Source organism: Canis lupus, chromosome 1, assembly GCF_011100685.1.
Source record: "Canis lupus familiaris isolate Mischka breed German Shepherd chromosome 1, alternate assembly UU_Cfam_GSD_1.0, whole genome shotgun sequence".
Taxonomy (NCBI): domain Eukaryota; kingdom Metazoa; phylum Chordata; class Mammalia; order Carnivora; family Canidae; genus Canis; species Canis lupus.
This window is the reverse complement of record NC_049222.1, coordinates 35,610,965-35,634,480: the sequence shown is the minus strand read 5'-3', so window position 1 is coordinate 35,634,480 and position 23,516 is coordinate 35,610,965. Positions and strand designations below refer to the sequence as shown.

Genomic DNA, 23,516 nt, shown 5'->3' with positions numbered 1-23,516 from the left:
TGAGTAGAAAGGTAACCCTCATGCACTGTTAGTGGAATAGAAATTGGTGCAGCCACTGTGGAAAACACTATGGAGGTTCCTCAAAAAATAAAAAATATAAGTACCATATAATCCAGTAATTCCATTTCTGGACATTTACTCAAAGAAATGAAAACACTAATTCAAAAATATATATGGACCCCTGTGTTTACTGCCAGCACTATTTATAATAACCAAGATATAATACCCAAGATATGGAAGCAACATAAATGTCTACTGACAAGTGGATAAAGAAGATATGGTATACATATACAGTGGAATATTACTCAAACATAAAAAAAAAAAACAATGAAATCTTGCCATTTGCAACAACATGGATGGACCTAAATAGGGTATTATGTTAAGTGAAACAGTCTGAGAAAGTCTGAGAAAGATAAATAGCATGTGATTTCACTTATGTGTGGATAAACAAAAAACAGAAACAAATTTATAAATACAGAAAGCAAACTGGTGGTTGTCAATTGGGGGTGTGTGTGTGTGAGGATGGGCAAAACAGGTGAAAGATATTAAGAGGTACAAACTTCCAGTTACAAAATAAGTAAGGCATCATTTCAATAAAGGATGAATCTTAAACAATAATCCTAAATAAAGGATAAAGAAAGAAGGTCATCTCTCCAAAAAGATACTTTCTGAATTAAAAAAAAAAAAAAGGGAATCTGTCATTTTCTTCTCATTAGAGAACAAAACAAAAACAAACACCAAATGCAACACAAAAGCATTATCAAAAGCCTCCTAGTCTATGGCTTTTCTGCTTCCTCAAATTAAAAAGAAGAAAGCATATAAAATTAATCAAGGAAGGGCAGCTGGGTGGCTCAGTCGGTTAAGTGTCTGTCTTGGGACTGAGCCCTGTGTCGGGCTCCCTGCTGAGCAGGGAGCCTGCTTCTACCTCTCCTTCTGCTGCTCCCCCTGCTTGTGCTCTTTCACTCTCACTCTCTCAAATAAGTAAGTAAGTAAGTAAGTAAGTAAGTAAGTAAGTAAGTAAGTAAATAAATAAATAAATAATAAATAAATAAATAAATAAAATCTAAATTAATCAAGGAAAACGATACAAGAATAGCAGGAAATCAGGACAAACTCTGTCAGTGGGCGAAAGACCAATGACACCCACAATGATCAATCTCAACACTATTATAGTGGCCCAACTAAAATATACTTTATTTTCACATTGAGCTCTAAAATTAAAATCATCCAGCAATTGAAATAATCTTCTGTATTAAGGATAGTCAAAGTAAAGCTCTTTTCACATTGGAAAATTATTACAGACAATATAATCTGTTTTTTTTTCTTCCTTCCTTCCTCCCTCCCTCCCTCCCTTCCTTCCTTCCTTCCTTCCTTCCTTCTTTCCCTCTCTTTCTGAGAGAGGCACTCATGAGTGAGAGTAAGGACAGAGAAAGAGAATCTTCAAGCAGACTCCCTGCCAAGCTCAGAGCCTGACATGGGGCTTGACCCCACAACCCATGAGATCATGATCTGAGCCGAAACCAAAAGCCGGATGCTTAATTGACTGAGTCACCCAGGTACCCCAGCCGATATAATCTTATATTTCACATTCTTGTGCACCTTCCTTCAGTACTAAATATTTTCATCTTCCTCTCAAAACTTAAAAGTAAGTAGGTAAATAAGCAAGTCACTCACGGGGATGAAAAGTATAGCATAGGGAATACAATTAATGATACTGTAATAAATTTGTATGGTGACAGATGGTAACTATACTTAACATGGTGAGCACTTTGTAATGCATATAAATGTCGAATCACTAACATTGTGCCCCAGAAACTAATATAGTATTGTATGTCACCTGTACATAATTAAAAATAAAGTTATATTTTTAAAGATTATTTTCTGGTATAGAAGTTCAGATTATTTATTTTTCAGATTATTTTATAGTATGAGTCCACTGTGGCTTTGGGGATTGGTTCTGGTGTTTTACTTTTTAAAATAAACTTTGAGAAATAATTTACATGCAGGAAGATCCAACCATTTAAGCACACAGGCCAATGAGCTTTGATTAATGTAACATTTGTGCAACCACTCCAACTAAAACATAGGACAGTTTCATCACCCTCAAAAGTTTCTTTTCAGTCAATATTCCCCCAAACCTAACCTCAATCAATCAAAACTCTTTTTCCTGTCACTAAAAATACCTGTTTTATAATTTCATATAATGGAATAGCCATATTGTTGCATGTATGGTAGCGCTTTCTTCACTGTGAAATATTATTCTGTTTTGCTTATACATTCACTTGTTGATGACTATTTTTTCAGTTTATGCTATAACATTGTTATGAATATTAACATATAAGTCTTTTCTAAGGACATGTTACCAGTTTTTCACATAAATACCTAGGTATAGAATTGCTCTATAAATAAGTATATGTTTACCTTAAGAAAATACCAGTGCAAAGTAGTTGTACTATTTTACACCCCCATCAGCAGTATATGAAACTTCCAGCTGTTCTACATCCTAGCTATCATATGTATTGTCAGTCTTTAATTTTAGCTATTCAAGTGGGTATGTGGTGGTATCTCATCATGGTTGTAATTCACATTTCTCTGATAAAAACGATGCTGAATATCTTAAGTGCTTATTGGCTATTATTTTGTGATGTGTCCAAATATATCTCTTGCCTTTTTTCTTAAAGGTTTTATTTATTTATTCATGAGAGACAGAGAGAGAGAGAGAGGCAGAGACACAGGCAGAAAAGGAGTAGCAAGCTCCCTGATTCAGGATTCGATCCCAGGACCCTGGGATCACAACCTGAGCCAAAGGCAGACCCTCAACCACTGAGCCACCCAGCCGCCCTCTCTTCCTTTTTCTTATTGGGTTGTCTTATTATTGAGTTGTAAGAGTTCTTTGTATATTCTTGGTATGAGTCCTTTGTCAGATATGTATTATAAATATTTTCTCCCAGACTGTGGCTTGCCTTTGCACTCTCCTAAGGTGTCTATCAAAACTAAAATTTTTAGCTTTAGTGAAGCCCAATTTATCAATTTCCTTTTTAAAAATCATTAGAATTAGAACATTTTGCTTCTTGTTTAAGAAATCTTTGTTGACTCATATCAAAGATTTTTGTTTTTTCTAGAAATCTTAGAGTTGAAGTACTTATATTAGGTTAACGTTCCATTGCAAATTAATTTTTGTTGTCAATTTTTATATAAGGATCACAGCTCATTTGTTCCAAACTGATGTTTAGTTGCCTCTGTTGCATTTGTTTTTTGTTTTTTAAGATTTTATTTATTTATGAGAGAGAGAGAGAGAGGCAGAGGGAGAAGCAGGCTCCATGCAGGGAGCCCAACGTGGGACTCAATCCCTGGTCTGCAGGATCAGGCCCTGGGCTGAATGCGGTGCTAAACCACTGAGCCACCTGGGCTGCCCCTGCTGTATTTGTTAATAAGATTATCCTTTCCCTTTGTCAAAAATCACCCACACATACGTGGGAGATCTACAAAAATCAATCACCCATACACGAGTGGGAGGTCTATATCTAGTCTCTTTTCTGCTCAACTGATATGCCAATATCAAAGTATTTTATTACTGTAACATCATAGTAAGTGTTGATAACAGGTAGTATAAGTCCTCTGCTTTTTTCCTTTTTTTCAAAACTATCTTGGCTATTCCAGATCATTTGAATTTCCATATAATTTTAGAATCAACTGATGAATTCTTATTTGGCAAAGAAAACTTGCAGGGATTTTGGGAAATCCCAAAATTTGGGAAGAACTGACATGACAACATAATATGGATTCCTCCAAATCTTGAAAATGGTAAACCTCTCCATTTTTTGGGGTCCTCTCTTTAATTTGTCTAACTACAATGTTTTGTAGTTTTCATTTTTCAAGTCTTACACATGTTTTGTTAAAGATATACCTAAGTATTTAATGTGTTTTCATAATTGTAAATTGTATTTTTTAATTTAAGAACAATTTTTCAATTGTTTATGCTGGTATATAGAAATAAAATTTACTTGTGTACATTGACTTTACATCCTTGTTTTTTGAGAGAGAGAAGAGTGCACACGAGCGGAGGGGGGGTGGGCGGGTAGGTGCGCAGAGGGAGAGGGAGAAAGAATCTTAAGCAGGCTCCATACTCATTGCAGAACCTGACAGGGGTTTGATCTCACAACCCTGAGATCATGACCTGAGCCAAAATCAAGAGTTGGATGCTTAATTGACTGAGCCACACAGGCACCCCTTGACTTTATATCCTGAAAACATTTTAAATAAATTTTTAATTTGAGTAGATTTCTTACAGTTTACTAAGATTTTCTATTTATTCATTCATGATTATGTTGTCTGTGAATAAAGATAGTTTTGCTTCTTCTGCTCTGATAATTTATTTCCTTATTTCCTTATTACACTGGGTACTCTTTTTTTTTTTTTTTTTTTTAATTCATGAGAAACAGAGAAACAGAGAGGCAGAGACACAGGCAGAGGGAGAAGCAGGCTCTACGCAGGGAGCCTGATGTGGAACTCGATCCTGGGACTCCAGGATTATGCCCTGGGCCGAAGGCAGGCATTAAACCACTGAGCCACCCAGGGATCCCACACTGGGTACTCTATCTCCAGTACAGTGTTGAACAGGAGTGGTCAGAAAGGACATCCTTGAATTTTATTTTTTTTCATGATCTCAGTGGAAACGTGCCCAGTTTTACACCAAGTGTAATGTTAAGTGTAGGTTGTTGAAAGATATCTTTTACTGAGGTGTTCCCTTCTATTTCTACCTTTCTAGGAGTTTTTGTTTTGTTTTGTTTTGTTTTAAACATGTATGGGTATTGCATTTTTTCACAGCCTTTTCCTGTATCTACTGGGATGATCATCTGCTCTTAAAAATATTTTGTTAATATGGTGAACTACATTCACTATTTTCTTCAACTTAATTTAGGTTTAATTTGTTCATCTAACTTTTTAAAGAGTAAGAATAAAGTAATTGGTTTAAACCTTTCTTCTTTTCTAATATAAGCATTTAAAACTATAAATCTCCCTCTAGACACTGTTTTAGCTGAATCCCACAAATTTTGATGTTTTCATGACCATTCAGTTCAAAATTTTTTCTGATATCTTTTATGATTTTTTCTTAAATCCATCCATTATTTAGAAATGAGTTGATTAAAAAAAAGAAAGAAAAAAAAAAGAAATGAGTTGATAGGGCAGCCCCGGTGGCGCAGCAGTTTAGCGCCGCCTGCAGCCCGGGGTGTGATCCTGGAGTCCCCAGATCGAGTCCCACATGGGGCTCCCTCCATGGAGCCTGCTTCTCCCTCTGCCTGTGTCTCTGCCTCTCTTTCTCTGTGTCTCTCATGAATAAATAAAACATCTTAAAAAAAAAGAAATGAGTTGATAAAATCCAAATATTAGGAAATTTTCTAGATATGTTTTCATCATTAATTTCTGACTTAATTCTACTGTGTCAAGTAACATAATCTGTATGATTTCAATCCTTTTTATATTTATTGAGACTCACTTTGTGGTCCTGAACATGGTCTTCCTTGGACAAATACTCCATGCGTACTTAAAAAGAATTATATTCTGCTGTTGCTGCATGTCACATTATAGCAATAGGTATCAACTAGGTCAAACTGGTTGATATTGTTGTTCAAACTTTTCTATATCCCTACTGATTCTCCTGCTGCTTATTTTACCAGCTATACTAAGAGAAAATGATAAAATGTCCAAATATAATTTGAACTTTCTACTTCTTCCAGTTTTTGTCAGTTTTTGTCTCATGGTCTTTAAGTCTCTGTTACTAGGCACATAAACATTTAAGACTGATAGTTCTTGATGAATGTTATTTTTAATCTTTACCCTGTTAAATAGCATTGATGTTTGCCTGATACTAATATTAGTCACTCCATTTTTATGATTGTTCGCACATATATCTTTCCCTATGTTTTTAACATGTCAGCCTATAGTTGTTTTGACACTGCTAGTGTTTATTTCTTCTTTTACCTTTTTATCCAGGACAAAAGACAAATCATAAGTGTATGTCTCCACGAAATATTCACAAGCTGTACACATCTATGTAACCAGCCCAGATCAAGACACAGAACATTCCTAGCAATACTCCTCATGTCCATTCCTGGTCATTCCCACCTCACCAAGGAAAACCATTGCCTGAGTTCCAACCTCAGATTCAAACCTAAAGTTTCTAAAATACTGAGTTTCTGATATTTATAAATCAGGAAATCTGCAGTTTTTGCTATCCTTTGAGAAATTAGATCTGGCAATCCTGGTGTGTGTTTCTTTGAGGCAGCAGCCCTGCTAACACAGGATCAGCCATCTGCTAGTGAGGGGTGACCTCTTTGGACCTACCTGCATTACCTCCTTATTTTGTCACCTCCCTGACACACTTATTTGTCTTCACATTTAAAGTGTGTTTCTTGTGGAAAGCATATAATTGGACCTTGCTAAACTAAATAATAAATTTAGTTTGATAATCTGCCTTTTATCTGAAGGGTTTAGGTCATTTATATGCAACTGTCCATATAGTTAGGTTTAAGTTTACCATATTGCTATTTGTCTTTATCCCATCTTTTCTTTGTTTTTTTCCTCTTCTCCTGTCTTCCCTTAGATTAAATTTTTTTCCCATTTTATCTCAATTCCACTTATTGTCTTATTAGCTACATGTCAATATTTTTATGTGTTTACTCTAGAGTTTATAATAGGCATCTTTAAGATATAAAACTCTACCTTCAAACAATACTATATGTATTCATGTGTGATAAGTACAAACTTATTTGTGTATAATGTACAGAAACCTTTCAACAATATATGTTCCTTTTCCTTACCTAACTTTGTTGTAGTGTTTTCATACATTTCACTTTCCACATAATTCTCATAATATGCTATTATTTATGCTTTGAATAGCCAATTATAACCCTCAGATAATATTTACTCAATGGAAAACAAGACAAGAATGTCTGCTTTCATCACTGCTATTCAATATAGTATTGGAAGTTCTAGCAAGAGGATTTAGACATGAAAAAGAAATAATAGGCAAATTGGAGAGGAAGAAAAAAATTGTATCTGTTCAGAAATGACATAATTGTATATGTAGAAGACCCTAAAAATTTCACACCAAAAAACAGTTGTTAGAGCTAACAAAATTCAATAAAGTTGCAGGATACAAAATTATTACACAAAAATCAGTCATATTTCTATACACTAGCAATGAACAATCTGAAAACAAGGTTAACAATTCCATTTACAATAACATCAAAAAGAATAAAATACTTAGGAATAAATCTAACCAAGGTGGTAAAAAAAACTTGTATATTCCTACATCTATTCAATAAAATATTGATGGCAGAAATCAAAGAGAAGCAAATTAAAAGACTTCCTATGTTCATAGACTGGAAAACATTATTGTTAAGATGACAACACTACCCAAGGCTATACACAGATTAAGTGTAAACCCTATCAAAATTCTAATGGCATTTTCAGAAATAGAAAAAAAAAAACTCACCCTGAAAATTCATATGAAATCTCAAAGGTCCCCTAATTACCAAAACAAATCTTGGAGAACTTTCAAAACGTACTACAAGTTTACTAGAGTAATTTAAACAGGGTGGTACTGGCATAAGGACAAGACATCTAGAAAAACAGCCTAGAACAGACAACCCAGAAGTAAATCTTATCATATATGGTCAACTGGCTTTCAATAATAGTGTCAAGATCATTCAAGTCTTTTTGACAAACAGTGCTGAGAAAACTAGATATCCACATATAAAACTAGATATCCAACTTCCAATGTAGTTGAGATCTTACCTTATACTACATAGAGAATTAGTTCCACCTGGATCAAAGACAAAACTGTAAGAGCCAAAACTATGAAACTCTTAGAAGAAAGCATATGGGAAAGGCTTCATGACATGGATTTTGCAATGAATTTTTGGATTTAACATCAAGATCAAGGTAACAAAAGTAAAATAAACTGGACTTCTTCAAAATTAAAAATTTTTCTGCATCAAAGGATACCATCAAGAAAGTGACAAGACAGTCCACAGAATGGGAGAAAATAGTTGAGAATCTTATATCTGGTAGGGATTAATATTATTAATCTAATAGAGCCTCTACCCCTAATTTCCAGTTTACAAAAAAAAAAAAAAAAAGAAAGAAAGAAAAAAAAAAAACAGGATAGAGGAAAAAGTTAAGCATTAACTTGGGCCAAAAACCAGACATATCTAGCAAAAGAGATATTCTCAAAGATAATTGGCCCAATAGGGGTGTTGTGCAAGATTAAAGAAAAGAGACAACAATAAAAATGCATGAACCTTGACTGAATCCTAGATTGTGACTAGGGGGCAAGGAGAGAGCTTTAAAAGACATTCTTAAGATAACTGGGAAAATATGAGTCTATATGTTATGCAAGGAAATGCACTCATGCTTAAGAAATGCATACTGACATAGTTAAGGGTAAAGTGTTGTGATGTTTGAAATTTAGTTTTAAATAGTTCTGCCCCCACTCCAAAAATAAAAAGACAGAAAATATGACAATGTCAACAACTCAAATTTCAGTGGAAGGTGTGAGTGATCACTTTTTTCCTGAAAATTTGTAATTTTTCTGTAAATTCTGTAAATTTCTTTTTTTTTTTCTGTAAACTTGAAAACTTTCAAAATAAAGTTTCTGGCAAAAAACCTTTAGGCCATGAAATTGCACAACTTAAAATGGCTAAAATGGTAAATTTTGTATCGTGGGATTTTATCTCAGAACAACCCCCCCACCCCCACCCCAAAACAACCCAGAGCTATGGGTATCTGGCATTGTGAAGCTATTGTAGAACTGCCCTGCATAGCCCCATTCTCATTGACCATGATGTAAATGGCATCCCCTGGAGTTATGTAGTGCCATGACACTGGGTACAGTGGTGTTCTCATGTGAGTTGGAAGGAAACACAGACTCTTTATGCAGAATTAAAAAGAAATTAGGATAAGATATATTCAATATAAGTAGTTTTATATAATTTAATTGCTATCATTTATTTTAGAATGTATAGGAGGAAGCAAGTCAGGATTATCTGGCCCCAAATCAGGCACAACTGGTTAAGAGTAAAATGCCAAAAGCAAACCAAACTAGCCACACACCTGGGTTGACAGATGGAGGAGGTGGAGGGGGGAGAGGTCGGCCTTCTTTAATGGCTAGTGTACACTGCTTTGCCGATCGGATGGCATTAATGAGGTCTTCATGTTGTTGTCTCCAATTAGATCTTCTCATAGATTGAGGCTATAAAAAGCAAAACCAACATATACTAACTTAGACTATACATCTCTCCATTGCAATTTTAAGCTGAGATTTAAATTTACAGAAAATCAGACTGACATTTGGAGGGAAAAGAGAACTTGTTTTCAAAAGTACAAAAAAGAAGTTTGGGAAATACAGTAATAAAATTTGCAAGTCACAATAGTGAGGGAAAACACAAAATAACAATCAAAAACAAACTACAAAATTTTAAGGAATGACTTAAATGTAAGATTAAAAGGGACTCTCTTCCAAGTTAATTGCTAGATTTAACGCTACACTAATGAAAACATAAACGAGATTCTTTTTTGCCACATCTGGAAAGTATCTGAAATACATTTCGAAATCTAAGTGAGCATGATTAAAAAGAAAACAGTAAAGGTGGATTATACTTACATGACATTATACTGCACTATCAAGCAAAAATGAAGCCAGAGAGCCAAAAAGAGGATTTAATGTACTTAAGGATGTAATCAAGAACAATAAGCCAGATATTGATAGTACCTTGGACTGAGGAGCTTTTTTCACAATGGGGATGTCAGTGCCCTGTAATCTTTGTTTCAGGGAATTGAAAGGTTTGCGTTTTTTGTTGAAGAGTTTCCTACATATTGGTCCATGCCTTTCCTAGAAAAAAAAAACCAGTGGGGATTAAAATTTTTAACATGTATAGTCACAAGGTTTGTACTGAGGCAGCCCCCACTGGAGTGACAGGGTTCACCTTCAGAGCCAAGTTCATTCTCCAACTCTCAAATCACAGCAGAGCAAATCCATCTGGCTCTCTCCACCCATGTTACACATCACTAGATATTGAGTGAGGGTAAGGTCAAGAAGAGGCCTTCGCAGCTACAGAGACTTACTTCAAATTTGGTTTTATATATTGAATTCTACCATTTGGGCTGTGTGAGCAGCTCCAGGCATTCAATACTGTTGAAAAGGCAAACTTTCTAGTTTAAATTGAAATAAATATTTCTGATACTGAGCTAGGTACTCATGGAAGCCAAGGAAAGTTTTCCCGGTTATATCTTCTGTTCGGTTTCCTGCCTCCACAGATTCCCAAATTCCATGAGCAAGTCATCCAGTAACCTAGCAGGGAATCTGAGTCCCAACAATCCTAACATTGTTTTACCATCCTTTTGAAACAGCCCTTTGCATACAGCAGGGGGAAACTTTGTTCCTACCAGTGGAACCTTCTCAGGGAAACTCTTCTTACCACTTGGCAATTTCAAAATTGAATTTAACGGAGTCACTTTTCTACATACAGCAAATTAAACTACTTAACTTCCTCAAGGAGTGGGGAGGTTTCAAAGAAATATTTGAAAACATCTGCAAAAGACAACTGGGACAACCATGCAAATAAATGAAGGGTACACCAATTCCATTTACATTATGAAGAGATTTTCCTTTAATTTATCCAAACATTTCACATCCATGAAGTCATTTATTTCAGAGCAAATCTGAGTATTTAATATTAAGTTTTAAAATGTTACAATATTTAACATTTAACAGACGATCAGCAGGGAAAACTTTCTTCACTCCAGCCAAGAAGTTCTTTAAGTACTCAGAATTTCTAGTACATAAGACAAGGAGGCCAACATGCAGCCTGTGTACCACCCTTACAAAGTCTGTGACAGCAACATCATAGGATTATGCCAACAACTTCCAACTAGATGTCCTCTTCCTTGGTGGGCAGGTAACTCATAATAGTTAACACACAATTCTTTCATCCAACAAAATACAAGGCTCTATAAAAATCTCTGTACTGGTTACAAACAAGGCCTATCATTTATTTATTTTATTTATTTTGTTTTGTTATTTTATTTTATTTTGTTTTATTTTATTTTATTTTTCTCCCATATCATTATTTTTAATGTCCAGCATTTATGATATGAGGGACAGAGCTTTCTCCTCAACTCAAGTTTATAAATTTTCCATGGCTTGTGAGGCCAGTAAGGCATTATGTTCATGTTCTCCAGCTCTTTTTCATATTCCTCAATCCTGGCTTTTGAGAGAGACAAACACTCAGCACAACTTTTCACCTCTTCTTTTTCCTCAGCATCCACCCAGACTGTATATTTATTCTCTGGCATGGGAACCTTCAGGGCATTAAACTTCTCAAAGTAATCTACAAGCCAAACTTCACCAAACAGGCCTTGTAGTCAGCCCAGTCGATAGTAGGTGGTTTCTCAGGGAGAGTAGCCAACATGGAGGTACGCATCTCATTCCAGGATTGTACTGTAGGGAGCTAGCAATGGCCTTCTGGTTTTGGGGTATGATTTCCCCAAAAGCTACCCAGTCAATGGCTTTTAGAGCAAGTTCTTGCCCAGCCATCTTGAGATCTTTCACTGACCCAAGCAGCCCATGGTCCACAGCAGCAAAGAACAGATATTTTATTTTTAAAGGTTTATTTATTTTATGGAGAGAAAGAGAAAGACAGAGGAGGGGAAGGGCAGTGGGAGAAGAAGGGGGAGAAAATCTTTAGCAGACTCCCTCCTGAGTGCAGAGCCCGACACTGGGTTCCGTCCTGTGACCCTGAGATCATGACTTGAGCTGAAATCAAAAGAGTCCGACACTCAACTGACAGAGCCACCCAGGTGCCCCAAGCCATATCATTTTAAATTAGAGAGAGGTATCCTATCATTTGATCAAATGCTCTTTGTAGCCTGGAGATAGGCCTAGAAGTAAAACCCAAGAAGACCCAAGACATACTTGACATTTAGTAATCTCACTTCAAATGAATGGTATCTTCTAGGTCTCGAATTCCTTCTTATGGGGTGCAGGCCTAGTTTGGCAAAAGCAGCACACTGGTGGATTCCTGGGCCACAACAGGCCTATTAGCTCCTGCTTCTAAATTCAGGAAGCTCTAGCTGCAGTTAATTACAACAGATATTTCATTTTTAAAATTCCCCAGAGAAAGAAAACTTACAAGCTCATTGTATAGTCTTTCACCCCAAATGCAGTCAGGTGTATAGTCCAAATCCTTTAAGTTTGGTTATGTCTCCTTGATTAAAATGTTCAAACTCAGAGTTGCATTATCACCTTAAGTTTTTTTTTTATTATTATTATCATTTTTCTTGGGACTCTTTAGAATATTGGAATCTCATACCTGATTCCCTAACTTTGAAATAAATTAAGCTTTTATTCCACTTTATAGGTATCATTCAGAGGACTTGACATGCAGTTAGTTTGAATCTGATGAACAATTAGATCTTGGAACAGGCCTTACATCCATTTTGTTCAAATTACATAAAGTCCCTGAAATTGAAAGGTTCTGTCTTTATACGTGGCAAAGCAGGAAACAGAGGGAGGTTAAAGGACTTGTCAGAATTAGTGACAAATTTGAGGCTAAAAGCCAAGTTTCCAGATGCTCCAAATTCAATGTTCATTCCTCTTGACTAGCTAATTTCCCTGGTGCTTTGGCCTTAAAATTTGAATTTTTGATGCTTATAGAAAAGGCAAAAGAGCCAAAACCTCTCAAGAGACAATTAGCTGTGCCAAAACACTTTCATCTGGCATCCTTTTTGTAAGAGTACCATGTTTAACTAAGCTCCCTTTTGAATGGGGTGGTATCTTTGTGCCTTGGTGTCCTCTGGGCCTGCCAGCCATAGGTTATGGACCTCTCTTCTCTTGCTTTCCCTCCACATCTGTCTTTAATCTTTGCCGCTGCAGCCTCCTCACTGACTTGACAGTTCATTTAACTCCAACAAAACACATCTACAAAATGTCTTTATGTTTACCAGAACATCTGCTGCAAAGCGTCTTCCACAGACTTCACAGGGAAGTAACTCCTGATTGCCATCTGTATAAGATCCAAAAGCACATTATGTTAGTTTCGTGGAACTGCCTGCCTGAGAAATGACTAACTGGAGGGGACCTCGATAGCTTGATCTCCTCACTCCTTTTTCCCTCCTCACCAACTTCCTTCTCTTAGTAAGATATTTCATAAACTTACCCATCTTCCTCTTCTAATATAGACTTCTCAAATCACTAAACAGGTAAATTGCATGTCCTTCAGGCAACCAGAGTACAATTCTTTAATATATTCCTAAACTAAGTGCCTAATGGCTTTGCTTTAGATAGAAGTACAAAGTTAATACTTTAGTATAAAATTGTAAATTATCTAATGGTAACATTTTTAGGATTCCTACTAGAATGTAAGGTCTATGTGTGTGCTAGATGAAGGCATGGGAATTTATCACAGGATATATGAAAAGAGTCACCTAATCATCAAACTTAAACTTTCCTGAGAGTGGCTCTCTCTCAATAAATGCTTTTTGTTGGAAAAACAAACAAACAAACACCTCCTGAGAGGAAGGGAGTATAAGATACTGATGAAATGGACCATGAAGTATTATTGGGACTTCTATCCAAATCAGGAAAGATGGCACCATTACAATGCAGAAGCATGTAAGGATGAGTGTCCTATCCTAAGAAGGGCTATTTGGTCAGATCTCTTAATGAGGTCAATGAGTAACACTCACTGCCGGTATTTTACATACAGTCTTGAATGAGTGAAGGACTGTAATCACAATATGGTCACTACTTGCTTTTGTTTTTAATATTCAACTATAGTGTTTTTAAAAGTTAAATGAAGAATAAAGTCAATAAAAAAAAAAAAGGCTGAGACTGAACCCACATGTGCCCCATGTCTCAAAGTACCTGACCCTAGTAATTAAAGTGCTCAATACTTATTGAATGTGTGGGCCAAACACTAGTTGAGTTTCCACCATAGGACCAATCCTTCATTCTATAAATATCTGCTACATGCAACTCTGTGGAAATATTGAGAGAAACCACAAAACGGGTCCAGCAGAGAAAAGGAGAGTGTACATTAAATGAAGTTAGGTAAGTGTCACAGGAAAAGGAAAACATTGTGGAATTCTGTAAAGGTTTCGCCTCATTACTTGAAGCTCCTCTGGAGTCGAGTATATAGATTAGAAAAGCCGGTCCGAGGAGCAATCAGGGATCCTGAGTAGGGAGAATCTGAAGAGAGCTGTGGAAGGTTGAATGGATGGTTGTGGGGAGGGGAGATGAGATTTCATTTACAAAGCTGAAGGTGCAGGCCTGAAATGGAAAGAGAGGGAAGAGGAGACACTGCTCAAAGAATTGACAACATGACTAGATGTGCAGGGATTGAGGAGGTGGCAAAGAGAGAACAGTGCAGAGGGACTGAGAAGAGGGTCGGGCTGTGGACAGAAACAGAATTTGAAAAGAAGGGCCATCTTAGTAAGAAAAATTACCTCAGCTTTGGAAATACTGAGTTTGAGAGAGTCATCCAGCCAGCAGGATGGAAATGAGGGAGGTCAGGGCTAGAGACACAGATGTAGGCTTTGTTTGGAGAGTGATGTAAAGGCATGATATTGCCAGGGAAGAGGTCATGGAAAGAGAAGTACAGGGATGATCCCTAGGGAACTCCATATTTAAGGGCCAAGAAGATGAGGATGATAAGCCAGGAGGAGAAACAGGAGAGAACAGGGTCATGGAAACCAAGAGGAGACGGTTTGAAAAAGGAAGGACTGATTAACAGAAATCAGATGGTAGCTCATTACAGACATTGTTGATTTTTTTTTTTTTCAGACATTGTTGATTTAAATGATTTCTTCTCACATCTGCCAGATGGTATTGTATTTACAACACAGGTCATCCATTACAGCATACAGAAATATTACTCTTCCTCTCCCTTCTTTTGGCCTTCTAAGTCTGTAAAACTGAGTCTTACATTATTTTTTTTTTCAGCAAGGACATATTTACTAGTTAAAAAATATAAGGTATTCAAATAATAAATCTGCTTTTCCTAAACCACTAATGATGATTTTTATTTTTATAGAGTACTGTAACATTTATAGTGTTTTCCTGTTTCCCAAACACTTTTCCTATATATAATCCCATTTACTCCTGAGTTGGCATTATTATTTTTTTAACAGGTAAGAAAATAAAGGTTCAAAGTTAGGGGACTTCTCAAACACCACAGGTAGTAAGTGGTAACACGGAGACTCAAACTTGAGTCTCTAACTCTACAAGTAGTAAGACTATGTATTCAACCATCACCATAAATATAGGTATGTTGGTACTAACCTGCAAAATAAATGGAAGCCTCTGAAGGATAAATACCCTCTGATTTAAATCAGTGATTTTTTTTTTTTAAATCTACGATAGTCACACACACACACACACAGAGAGAGAGAGAGGCAGAGACATAGGCAGACGGAGAAGCAGGCTCCATGCACTGGGAGCCTGACGTGGGATTCGATCCTGGGTCTCCAGGATCACGCCCTGGGCCAAAGGCAAGCACCAAACCACTGCGCCACCCAGGGATCCCTAAATCAGTGAGTTTTAATTAGTTCAATGAGTTTAAAAGAATGGCAGATAAAATAGGATTCAACTGAACACCTGAAATTGAAGGACCACCAAATTCTGAACCACATTCAGTTCTGAAGCTTGATTATAATGAAACACCTGCCTAGTCAGTCAAACTAAACATGAAGATCAAGGTCATCTACGCTGTTGGTGATAGAATGCTGAGTCACATGGAATATGTGATCACTAGAACCTTAGAAGAATCATTTAAAACAACCAAAATGCCTTGCAATAAGTGGTTATACTGTTACATCTAAATCCTGGAATGCTGTTCAACAACAGAATACTACTGATACATACAACACCTGGATGGATCTCAATGCTGAGAAAAGCCAATCTCAAAAGGTTATGTATGATTCCATTTGTAGAACAATTTCAAAATGACAAAATTAGAGAGACAGAGAATAGATTAATGACTGCCAACAGGGAGGGATGATTGGAGAAGGAGGTGGTTGTGACTATCCAGGATAGAATGAGGGAAACCTCTGAGAAGTGGGATAATTCTAGGAGTTAAGAGCATGGGACCGTTGGTCTCAGGATCGTAAATCTGAACCCCATGTTGGATGTAGAGATTCATAAAATAAAATTTGAAAAAGTAGTTCTGTATTATCGTGGTGGGTGGTTGTTATATATGTAATAGAATGGTATGGAACTATAAATACACACTGTATCATGTATATTTCCTGGGTTTGATATTGTACTATAGTCATTTAAGCTATAACTTAAACTGAGGAAACTAGGTAAAAGATGAATGGGATCTCTACTATTTTGCAATTCTTGTGCACTATTGTCCAAATAAGCTTAAAGAAACATCCAGGGGTGAGCAAATTGAGACCAGTGGGTCAAATATGAAGCTATTATGTTTTTGTAAATAAAGTTTTATTGGTAAACAATCATACCCATTTGTTTGTTTAATGTCTATTGCTGCTTTCACACTACAATAGTAGAGTAGTTATTAATAGAGACCATATGGCCTGCAAAGCCGAAAATCATACTAGGAAATAGGTTACCAACCAGTAAAGGAGAATGTAATGATTAAAAATGACTTGTGGGAGAAAAACATGGAAAATGTTAATGATACATTTTTATTAACATATTTACAAATAAGGACTAGGAGTTATATGGATATTTACAGGGTGTGTGTGTGTCTGTGTGTGTGTATGAATACTCATACCTCTGAGTGGTTAAGAATAAAGGTGATTAGTTTCCTGCATTTTCAATTTTTCTACAAACATTATTCATTATTGTTTTAAAGATTAAAACAATGACATTTTAAAAAAGGAACACTTTGATAGAAAAGATTATAAAACAATTAGTATCAACTCAGCTATTTCTGTATATCCTCTCTTACTTAGTAGACTGTATCAACGTGGCCATTATTTTTATACATTTGCTATTATTTTTACACATTGGTTTAAAATCTTAGACAATTTTTAAAATGAGGAAAAGAAAGTGATCTGGAGGGATCCCTGGGTGGCTCAGCAGTTTCGCGCCTGCCTTTGGCCTGGGGCGCGATCCTGGGGTCCCAGGATCGAGTCCCGTGTTGAGCTCCCGGCATGGAGCCTGCTTCTCCCTCTGCCTGTGTCTCTGCCTCTCTCTCTCTCTCTCTCTCTCTGTGTCTATCATAAATAAATAAAAATAAATTAAAAAAAAAAGAAAGTGATCTGGAAGCCATCAACAGTTTTGTTTAGCATGTTAACAATGAAAAATAAGCATTACAAAGATCTCAGTTCAAAAATTTTATAAGAAGCCTGGAGAGGATTATGACTATAATGAAATTGGAAAAAATTCTACTTTGGACTAGACATTTTCTTTCTGAGCTGGAAGTTAAGAACGCTTTGTACAGACACCTACCAATTCACATTTCCTTATAAAGGCATGGTGAAGAAGAGAAAAGGAAGACATTTTCTCATTCAGTTGTGAGTCAAAAAACTTAATTTCTTTGCAATCCAGAACATACAAACATTAGCAATATCAACATCTTCCATGGCCCTATGGTAAAGAGGGTAGCATAGTGGCCTCTACCTTTTCACTTACCCCAGGAACATGAGTTATTAAAGAAGAGGAGGAATTAAGACAGGAAGGTAGAAAGAACACTCCATCAAATTTTGCTTTCCTTCAAAGCTCTAAAAAAAACTACAGTAAAGGAAAATAGAGACGCAGAAAACCGTAAGGTCAGGGAGGAAAGGAGACAGCAATAAAAAAATCTGATTCTGGAAAAATGAGACATAGTGACTTGGAGGACTTAAAACTACGTCAGAATCCACTTCCCAAGCTGACAGAAGGGAGAACCAACCATCCAGATTTTTATTGCAGAACCCTTCAAAGTTGTAGGAATCCCCAGAACAGCATGTACCTGTGGGATTGGGATGAGATAAATGAGGAAGAGCCTGCTAAAATATGGAGGGCCAAGATGAAAGTTTACTGATTCAAAGAAGTTGATTCCCGGATCCCCTCCCTCCCTCTAAACCCTTGGGTGACTGCCCTCCCTAACTCTAGCATAAGTCTACTCTCCAAAAATGACAAAGAGATCTGTGCAGGAGTGAACATGAGGCACTGCTGAAGGCATAGGTAGGCAGATATAGATGTATACATATATTTATGGTTGACTCATTATTTGTGGCAGGTGCATTCCATAAAGTCTCTTCCAACACTGAATGACCTTATTACTCCCAAGGGGAATACAGGGTTAGGTTCCTGTGAGCCTTTGGTCACACTATTTTTAATCCACATATCAATGTACAACTTCGTTTTGTTTTTCCATTTATTTTTTTTAGAGATTTTATTTATTTATTCATGACTGACAGAGAGAGAGAGAGAGAGAGAGAGAGAGAGAGAGAGAGAGAGAGGCAGAGACACAGGCAGAGGGAGAAGCAGGCTCCATGCAGGGAGCCCGATGTGGGATTTGATCCCAGGTCTCCAGGATCACACCCCATGCTGAAGGTGCTGCCCTTGTTTTTCTATTTAAGACACTTTGTGTTGGGCAGCCTGGGTAGCTCAGTGGTTCAGTGCCGCCTTCAGCCTGGGGTGTGATCCTGGAGACCTGGGATCGAGTCCCACGTCGGGCTCCCTGCATGGAACCTGCTTCTCCCTCTGCCTGTGTCTCTACCTCTCTGTTTCTCATGAATAAAGGAAGGAAGGAAGGAAGGAAGGAAGGAAGGAAGGAAGGAAGGAAGGAAGGAAGGAAGGAAGGAAGGAAGGAAGGAAAGAAAGAAAGAAGAAAGAAAGAAAGAAAGAAAGAAAGAAAGAAAGAAAGAAAAGAAAGAAAGAGAAAGAAAGAAACAGACATCTGGTGTAAATATATAGTTGATTCAGTCCTAGTTGGCAACACTGTAACTCATGCCTGGATGAGGCTTATCTAGCAGAGGTATTTTCTCCACAGCCTTCATGCACTCAGAAACACTGGACCACACTTCGACACAATGTTTGGGGGCCATTTTAAACATTAAAATCACCAAGAAAAATGGCAAAACTATGGAAAATGTGGCATAGACTGCGAAAAGGACATGTGTTTACAGTATGAGAGCTGAAACAAGAAGGCAGGGCATCACCTTGTTCCACCTTTGCTGAGAACATGCCATGTCCGGTGACTCAACTTTTTAACTGCTATGTGCAGGTCTGTGAATGGCTATGAAAGCACCATGCACATTGATTTTAGAATTTCAAGTTTTAGAAAATAGACAAATTTGCAAATAAGGATTCAATTAATGAGGTTGATGGTATGTGTGTATGGTGATTTGTCTAGTGACTCCTCTTATGAATAATGATGCTGAAGGCAGAGAATATACCTCAAACTCTGTTCCTCTATTTGGCTCAGAGAACTCTGCCTTACTCTCAAGATAAAATTAAAACTTCCCTAAGAATATAACCATTCCCTGACAAAATGCATAAAGACATCGACACTGGAAAGATTCCCAAACAGCTTACCGAGACCATTCTACAATAAAGCTCAAAATCATCAAATGCCACTTATCCATTAAGAATTTCCAGTGTTGGGGAGCCGTGGTGGCTCGGCGGTTTAGTGCCGCCTTCAGGCGGGGTATGGTCCTGGAGACCTGGGATCGAGTCCCGCATCAGGCTCCCAGCATGGAGCCTGCTTCTCCCTCTGCCTGTGTCTCTGCCTCTCTCTCCTTCTGTGTCTCTCATGAATAAATAAATAAAATCTTAAAAAAAAAAAAAAAAAAAAAAGGAATTTCCAGTGTCTCCTTCCTCCAGTCTTAATCATGAGCCAAAAGACAGGAATTTCCAGATCTGTGGAAAAGCTCTAGCAGGTAAGTCCAAAATGAATTAAAAAGCAATTTGAATAAAAATGAACTCTTAGAAATTAAAAGTCTTATTGGAGAAATGAAAGACTCGGAAGACTGGAAGACAAAATTAGGGAAATCTCTCAGAAAGTAGAGTAAAATGGCATAGAGATGGGAGAAAAACATAAGCAATTCAAGTACCGCTGGTCCAGAAGGTCTTACCTCAAGTAACAGCTGAAGAGAGAAAAAGAGAAAACACAAGAAAATAAAAAATTTTAACTTCCAGAAGTGAAAGGACATGAGCCTCCACTGAAAAGATAAAACACAATGGATGAAAATAGATCCATAACATCATCACTGTGAAATTTCAGAACTTTGGAGACAGAGATTCTACAGATATGAAAAAAAATTACATGCAAAATATCAGGAATCAGAATGGCTTCAGATTCCCATAAACTTGGAAATGAATGAGGAAAAATCCTTTAAACTTCTGAGGAAGAATAATCTAAACCTCTAATTTTATACCCAGCCAAGCTATTGATCAAATATGGGGGTTGAGTACATTTCTCAACATGGAGAGTTTCAAGAAGTTGACATCCCATCACCCTAACTCAAGAATTACAAGAGGATGTGCTTCACAATGTAAAACATACTGCAAATAGACAATTTAACATATGAAGGAGAGAAAGTAATTCCTAGGATAACAGCTGGGCACCAGAACCAGAGAGTGACTAGTCCACACTAAAGGTATATAATGAAAAACAGGTTGATGGTTGTGATAAGCATGATATTCACTGCCTTCATAATCTGAGGTTAGTATGTCCTAGTGTATCTGGCTCCCACTGTTCTATACTTGCTTGTTTGACCCTGTTCCATTGGAGTGCTTGTTCTTCCCTTCATATTCTGACATCTAGATGAGCTGAGGACAATCACTGCACTCCAGAGGAAGGCTCTGCATTGATCTTGAGATCATGGCGACCTTAAAAAGCAGAAAAATGTAAAACAAGTATACAACCACTAAACATCTCCACTACAGGAGATCCAGGATGCTCCAGCTGTGGTGACTTGTGTTCCCTAGAACTTACTCATCACCTGGCTCAATGCCATCTCTGCTTGGGACTCTTATAAATTCTAGAAACTGAACTCAAGCTCAGAGAATATTCATTCAGTTCAAAGATGCCTTCATCAACTGTTGGTAAATACTGCCCTCATAAAGCCAGATTTGTGTTCCAAAACTAAACTAAGTAAGATATTGTGTTTAGAAATACCATACAGCTGATAATGTAATCTAGATAGTATTTAGGAGTTCCTGAAGGAAAAGAGTGGGATGAAATTGATGATGGAACCACAGGCTTCTATGTTCTATTTCTCAACTTGAATAGTGCGATGTTTTATTATACGTTATTATAGAAGTTCAACAATTAAAACGTTAAGGCCATTAGAATTTTTACCTTCTCTTGACCCTTCTCTGTAATAAGCTAGATAAAACATACTAATATCAAAACACAGGAAAAAGAACATAATGCACTGATAACAGTAAAGTTACAAGATGACTGTAGTAGTCCTTCACCTGAGATTGATGATGTCATAATGAAGATGTGGATACAATGGAGCAGCTTATATACACAAATAGCTTTTGATACTTAAGACTTAAGTGATTTAATAACAAGCATTAAATACTCATGCAAAAGAGGTGCTTAAGGCACAGCAGGCAAATTCTTCATTACTTTGCCCCTATCAGGAAGGCCTTGGGCCTTCTTTCTCCAAGCTAACATTGAATCTAGGTCCAATTATTCCAAATATAAGCAATCTTTTGGTGAAATGGCTTTCCTATCCATTCATTTATATACTACCTAGTGATCATTTACCAAATGTCAGAAGCTGTTCTAGGCCATGGGGATAACACAGTAAATAAAAATTCCCTGCTGTTTGTACTACTGAGAGGAAACTGAAAAACTAAGATAGAGCTCAGATGCTGAGATGCCATGGAGACCATAAAACAGGGAAGAAGCCTAAAAAATGCAAGGGAAGGATGTTGCTATCTTTAAATACATGGTTGGATCAAAGTTTATAGTGGAGATAACTGAACACCAACCTTGAGGAAGCTTTATTTGCAGTAAGAGCACTTCAGGGGGAATAGCAAGTACCTGGATCATTTTAAGTGGTACTTATCAGAAAGTTGGTGTTGCTAGTTAGATTTTGCTGCACACACCCTGCCTCCTAGGAAGATGCAGTCCTTGACGGCAAAAACCTTCTCTAGACTTCCAACATTCACCAGGACCTTATGTTAAGTTTGTAATCATTGTTAAAGACAACTCAAATTGTAAAGATTCCAAAATTTCCCAAAATAATTCTGAGTATGTAAGGTTTGTTCTCTAGAATAAAATTAAGATCTTTAAATCTGGAGGATAATCAGTATACATCACAATATTGCTTCAGCAAGATTCATGGCTTATAGTCACCTTTCCTTAACTGCAAAATATATATAATGGCTGACTTAAACCCTTTGGATAGGTGAAGTGATATTAAGCTCCTAAGAAGGAATCTGAATAGCATTGAGTTAAAATAATATTCCAAGTCTTTAAGATTCTTGCTGATTTTAAGAACCTTCAATGGAGACAGCTACCAAAATAAACGGTCAATCTTGTTAGGATTTAATACATTCACAATACTAACATAAACCATCATCTGACCCTTTGCTTGCAGAATGGCATTTAAATACATACTCCCCAGTTAGATTCCACTTCTATAATGACAAGCTCTTCAGCTGAGTTTTTTGTATCAATGTCGGTTGAATACCTAATGCTACTGTATTTTACAGCTCTTAAAAATCCTAGAATACTTAGATTTACAATTTAAAACAAACAGAACAAAAAAAAATAAAAACAAAACAAACAGAACAAGATAACACCCACCAACTTTGGAAAAGCCAGAATCAAATTAATTATAGAAAACACTTTCTAATAAATTTAGTTATCAAATGCAGCTCACCAGCTAAAAATGGTTCTGCCTCAGCCATCCTGTTCCCAATTCAGATTAACAGTGTCCACAGATTTTTTTTTTCCCCCAGAACAGTCCAGATAGCAACACATTAGTCATGGATACATGAACAAGGGTCACTAACAACTTGTCTATTGCAAGGGAGTCACAGTTTACCAAATAATTAACAATTGTGATGGTGTCATTGCTTGGGCTCTGAGAAAGCTTACAGGAAAAAAGAAAACAACATCAGACAAACCTCACCAAAAAACTAAGGAAAATTTTCAACTACATCTTTTAATCAAATATGAATGGTTCCAAGCCATTAAATAATGTTGAAAAGACAAACTTTCTAGTTTAAACTCAACTAAATATTCCTGATTTTAAGCCAGTACTCACTGAAGCCAAGGACGTTTTCTTGATTTGTTTCTGCTTCCTGTCTTCACTGCTCCTAAATTCCAAAAGTAAGTCATCCAGTAACTGAGTTCCAACAATCCTAGCACTCAAGTTTTACCATCCTTTTGAAACAGTCCTTTGCATATATAGCGGGGGAAACTTAGTTCCTACAGCAGAACCTTCTCAGGAAAACTCTTAACCACTCAGCATTTCAAACCGGAGTTTAACAGGGTGACTTTTCTACATACAGCAAATTACACCACTTAACTCCT

The 23,516-nt window shown here is 36.8% G+C and overlaps 1 protein-coding gene across 8 annotated transcripts in view; it reads right to left on the bottom strand.

The window, feature by feature from the left end:
* The window catches only part of ZC2HC1B (zinc finger C2HC-type containing 1B), a 52,215-nt gene extending 29,152 nt beyond the window's left edge, over window positions 1-23,063 (bottom strand). For 3 of the 8 annotated variants that reach the window (XR_005353614.1, XR_005353615.1, XR_005353613.1), the window contains exons 1-4: window positions 21,321-22,835; window positions 13,006-13,067; window positions 9,776-9,895; window positions 9,118-9,256 (exon numbers count right to left, since the gene is read on the bottom strand). Coding sequence is in view for 2 of the 8 variants with exons in the window: in XM_038526252.1 (XP_038382180.1) it covers window positions 9,118-9,256; window positions 9,776-9,895; window positions 13,006-13,067; window positions 21,321-21,390 (391 nt within the window). In the remaining 6 variants the exon portion in view is untranslated. Of the gene's footprint in view, window positions 1-9,117; window positions 9,257-9,775; window positions 9,896-13,005; window positions 13,068-20,726; window positions 20,849-21,320; window positions 22,836-22,860 lie in introns of those variants that run through there. The other 5 variants (XR_005353617.1, XM_038526253.1, XR_005353616.1 and 2 more) reach the window with 4 other exon arrangements.
* Window positions 23,064-23,516: the final 453 nt, after the last annotated feature.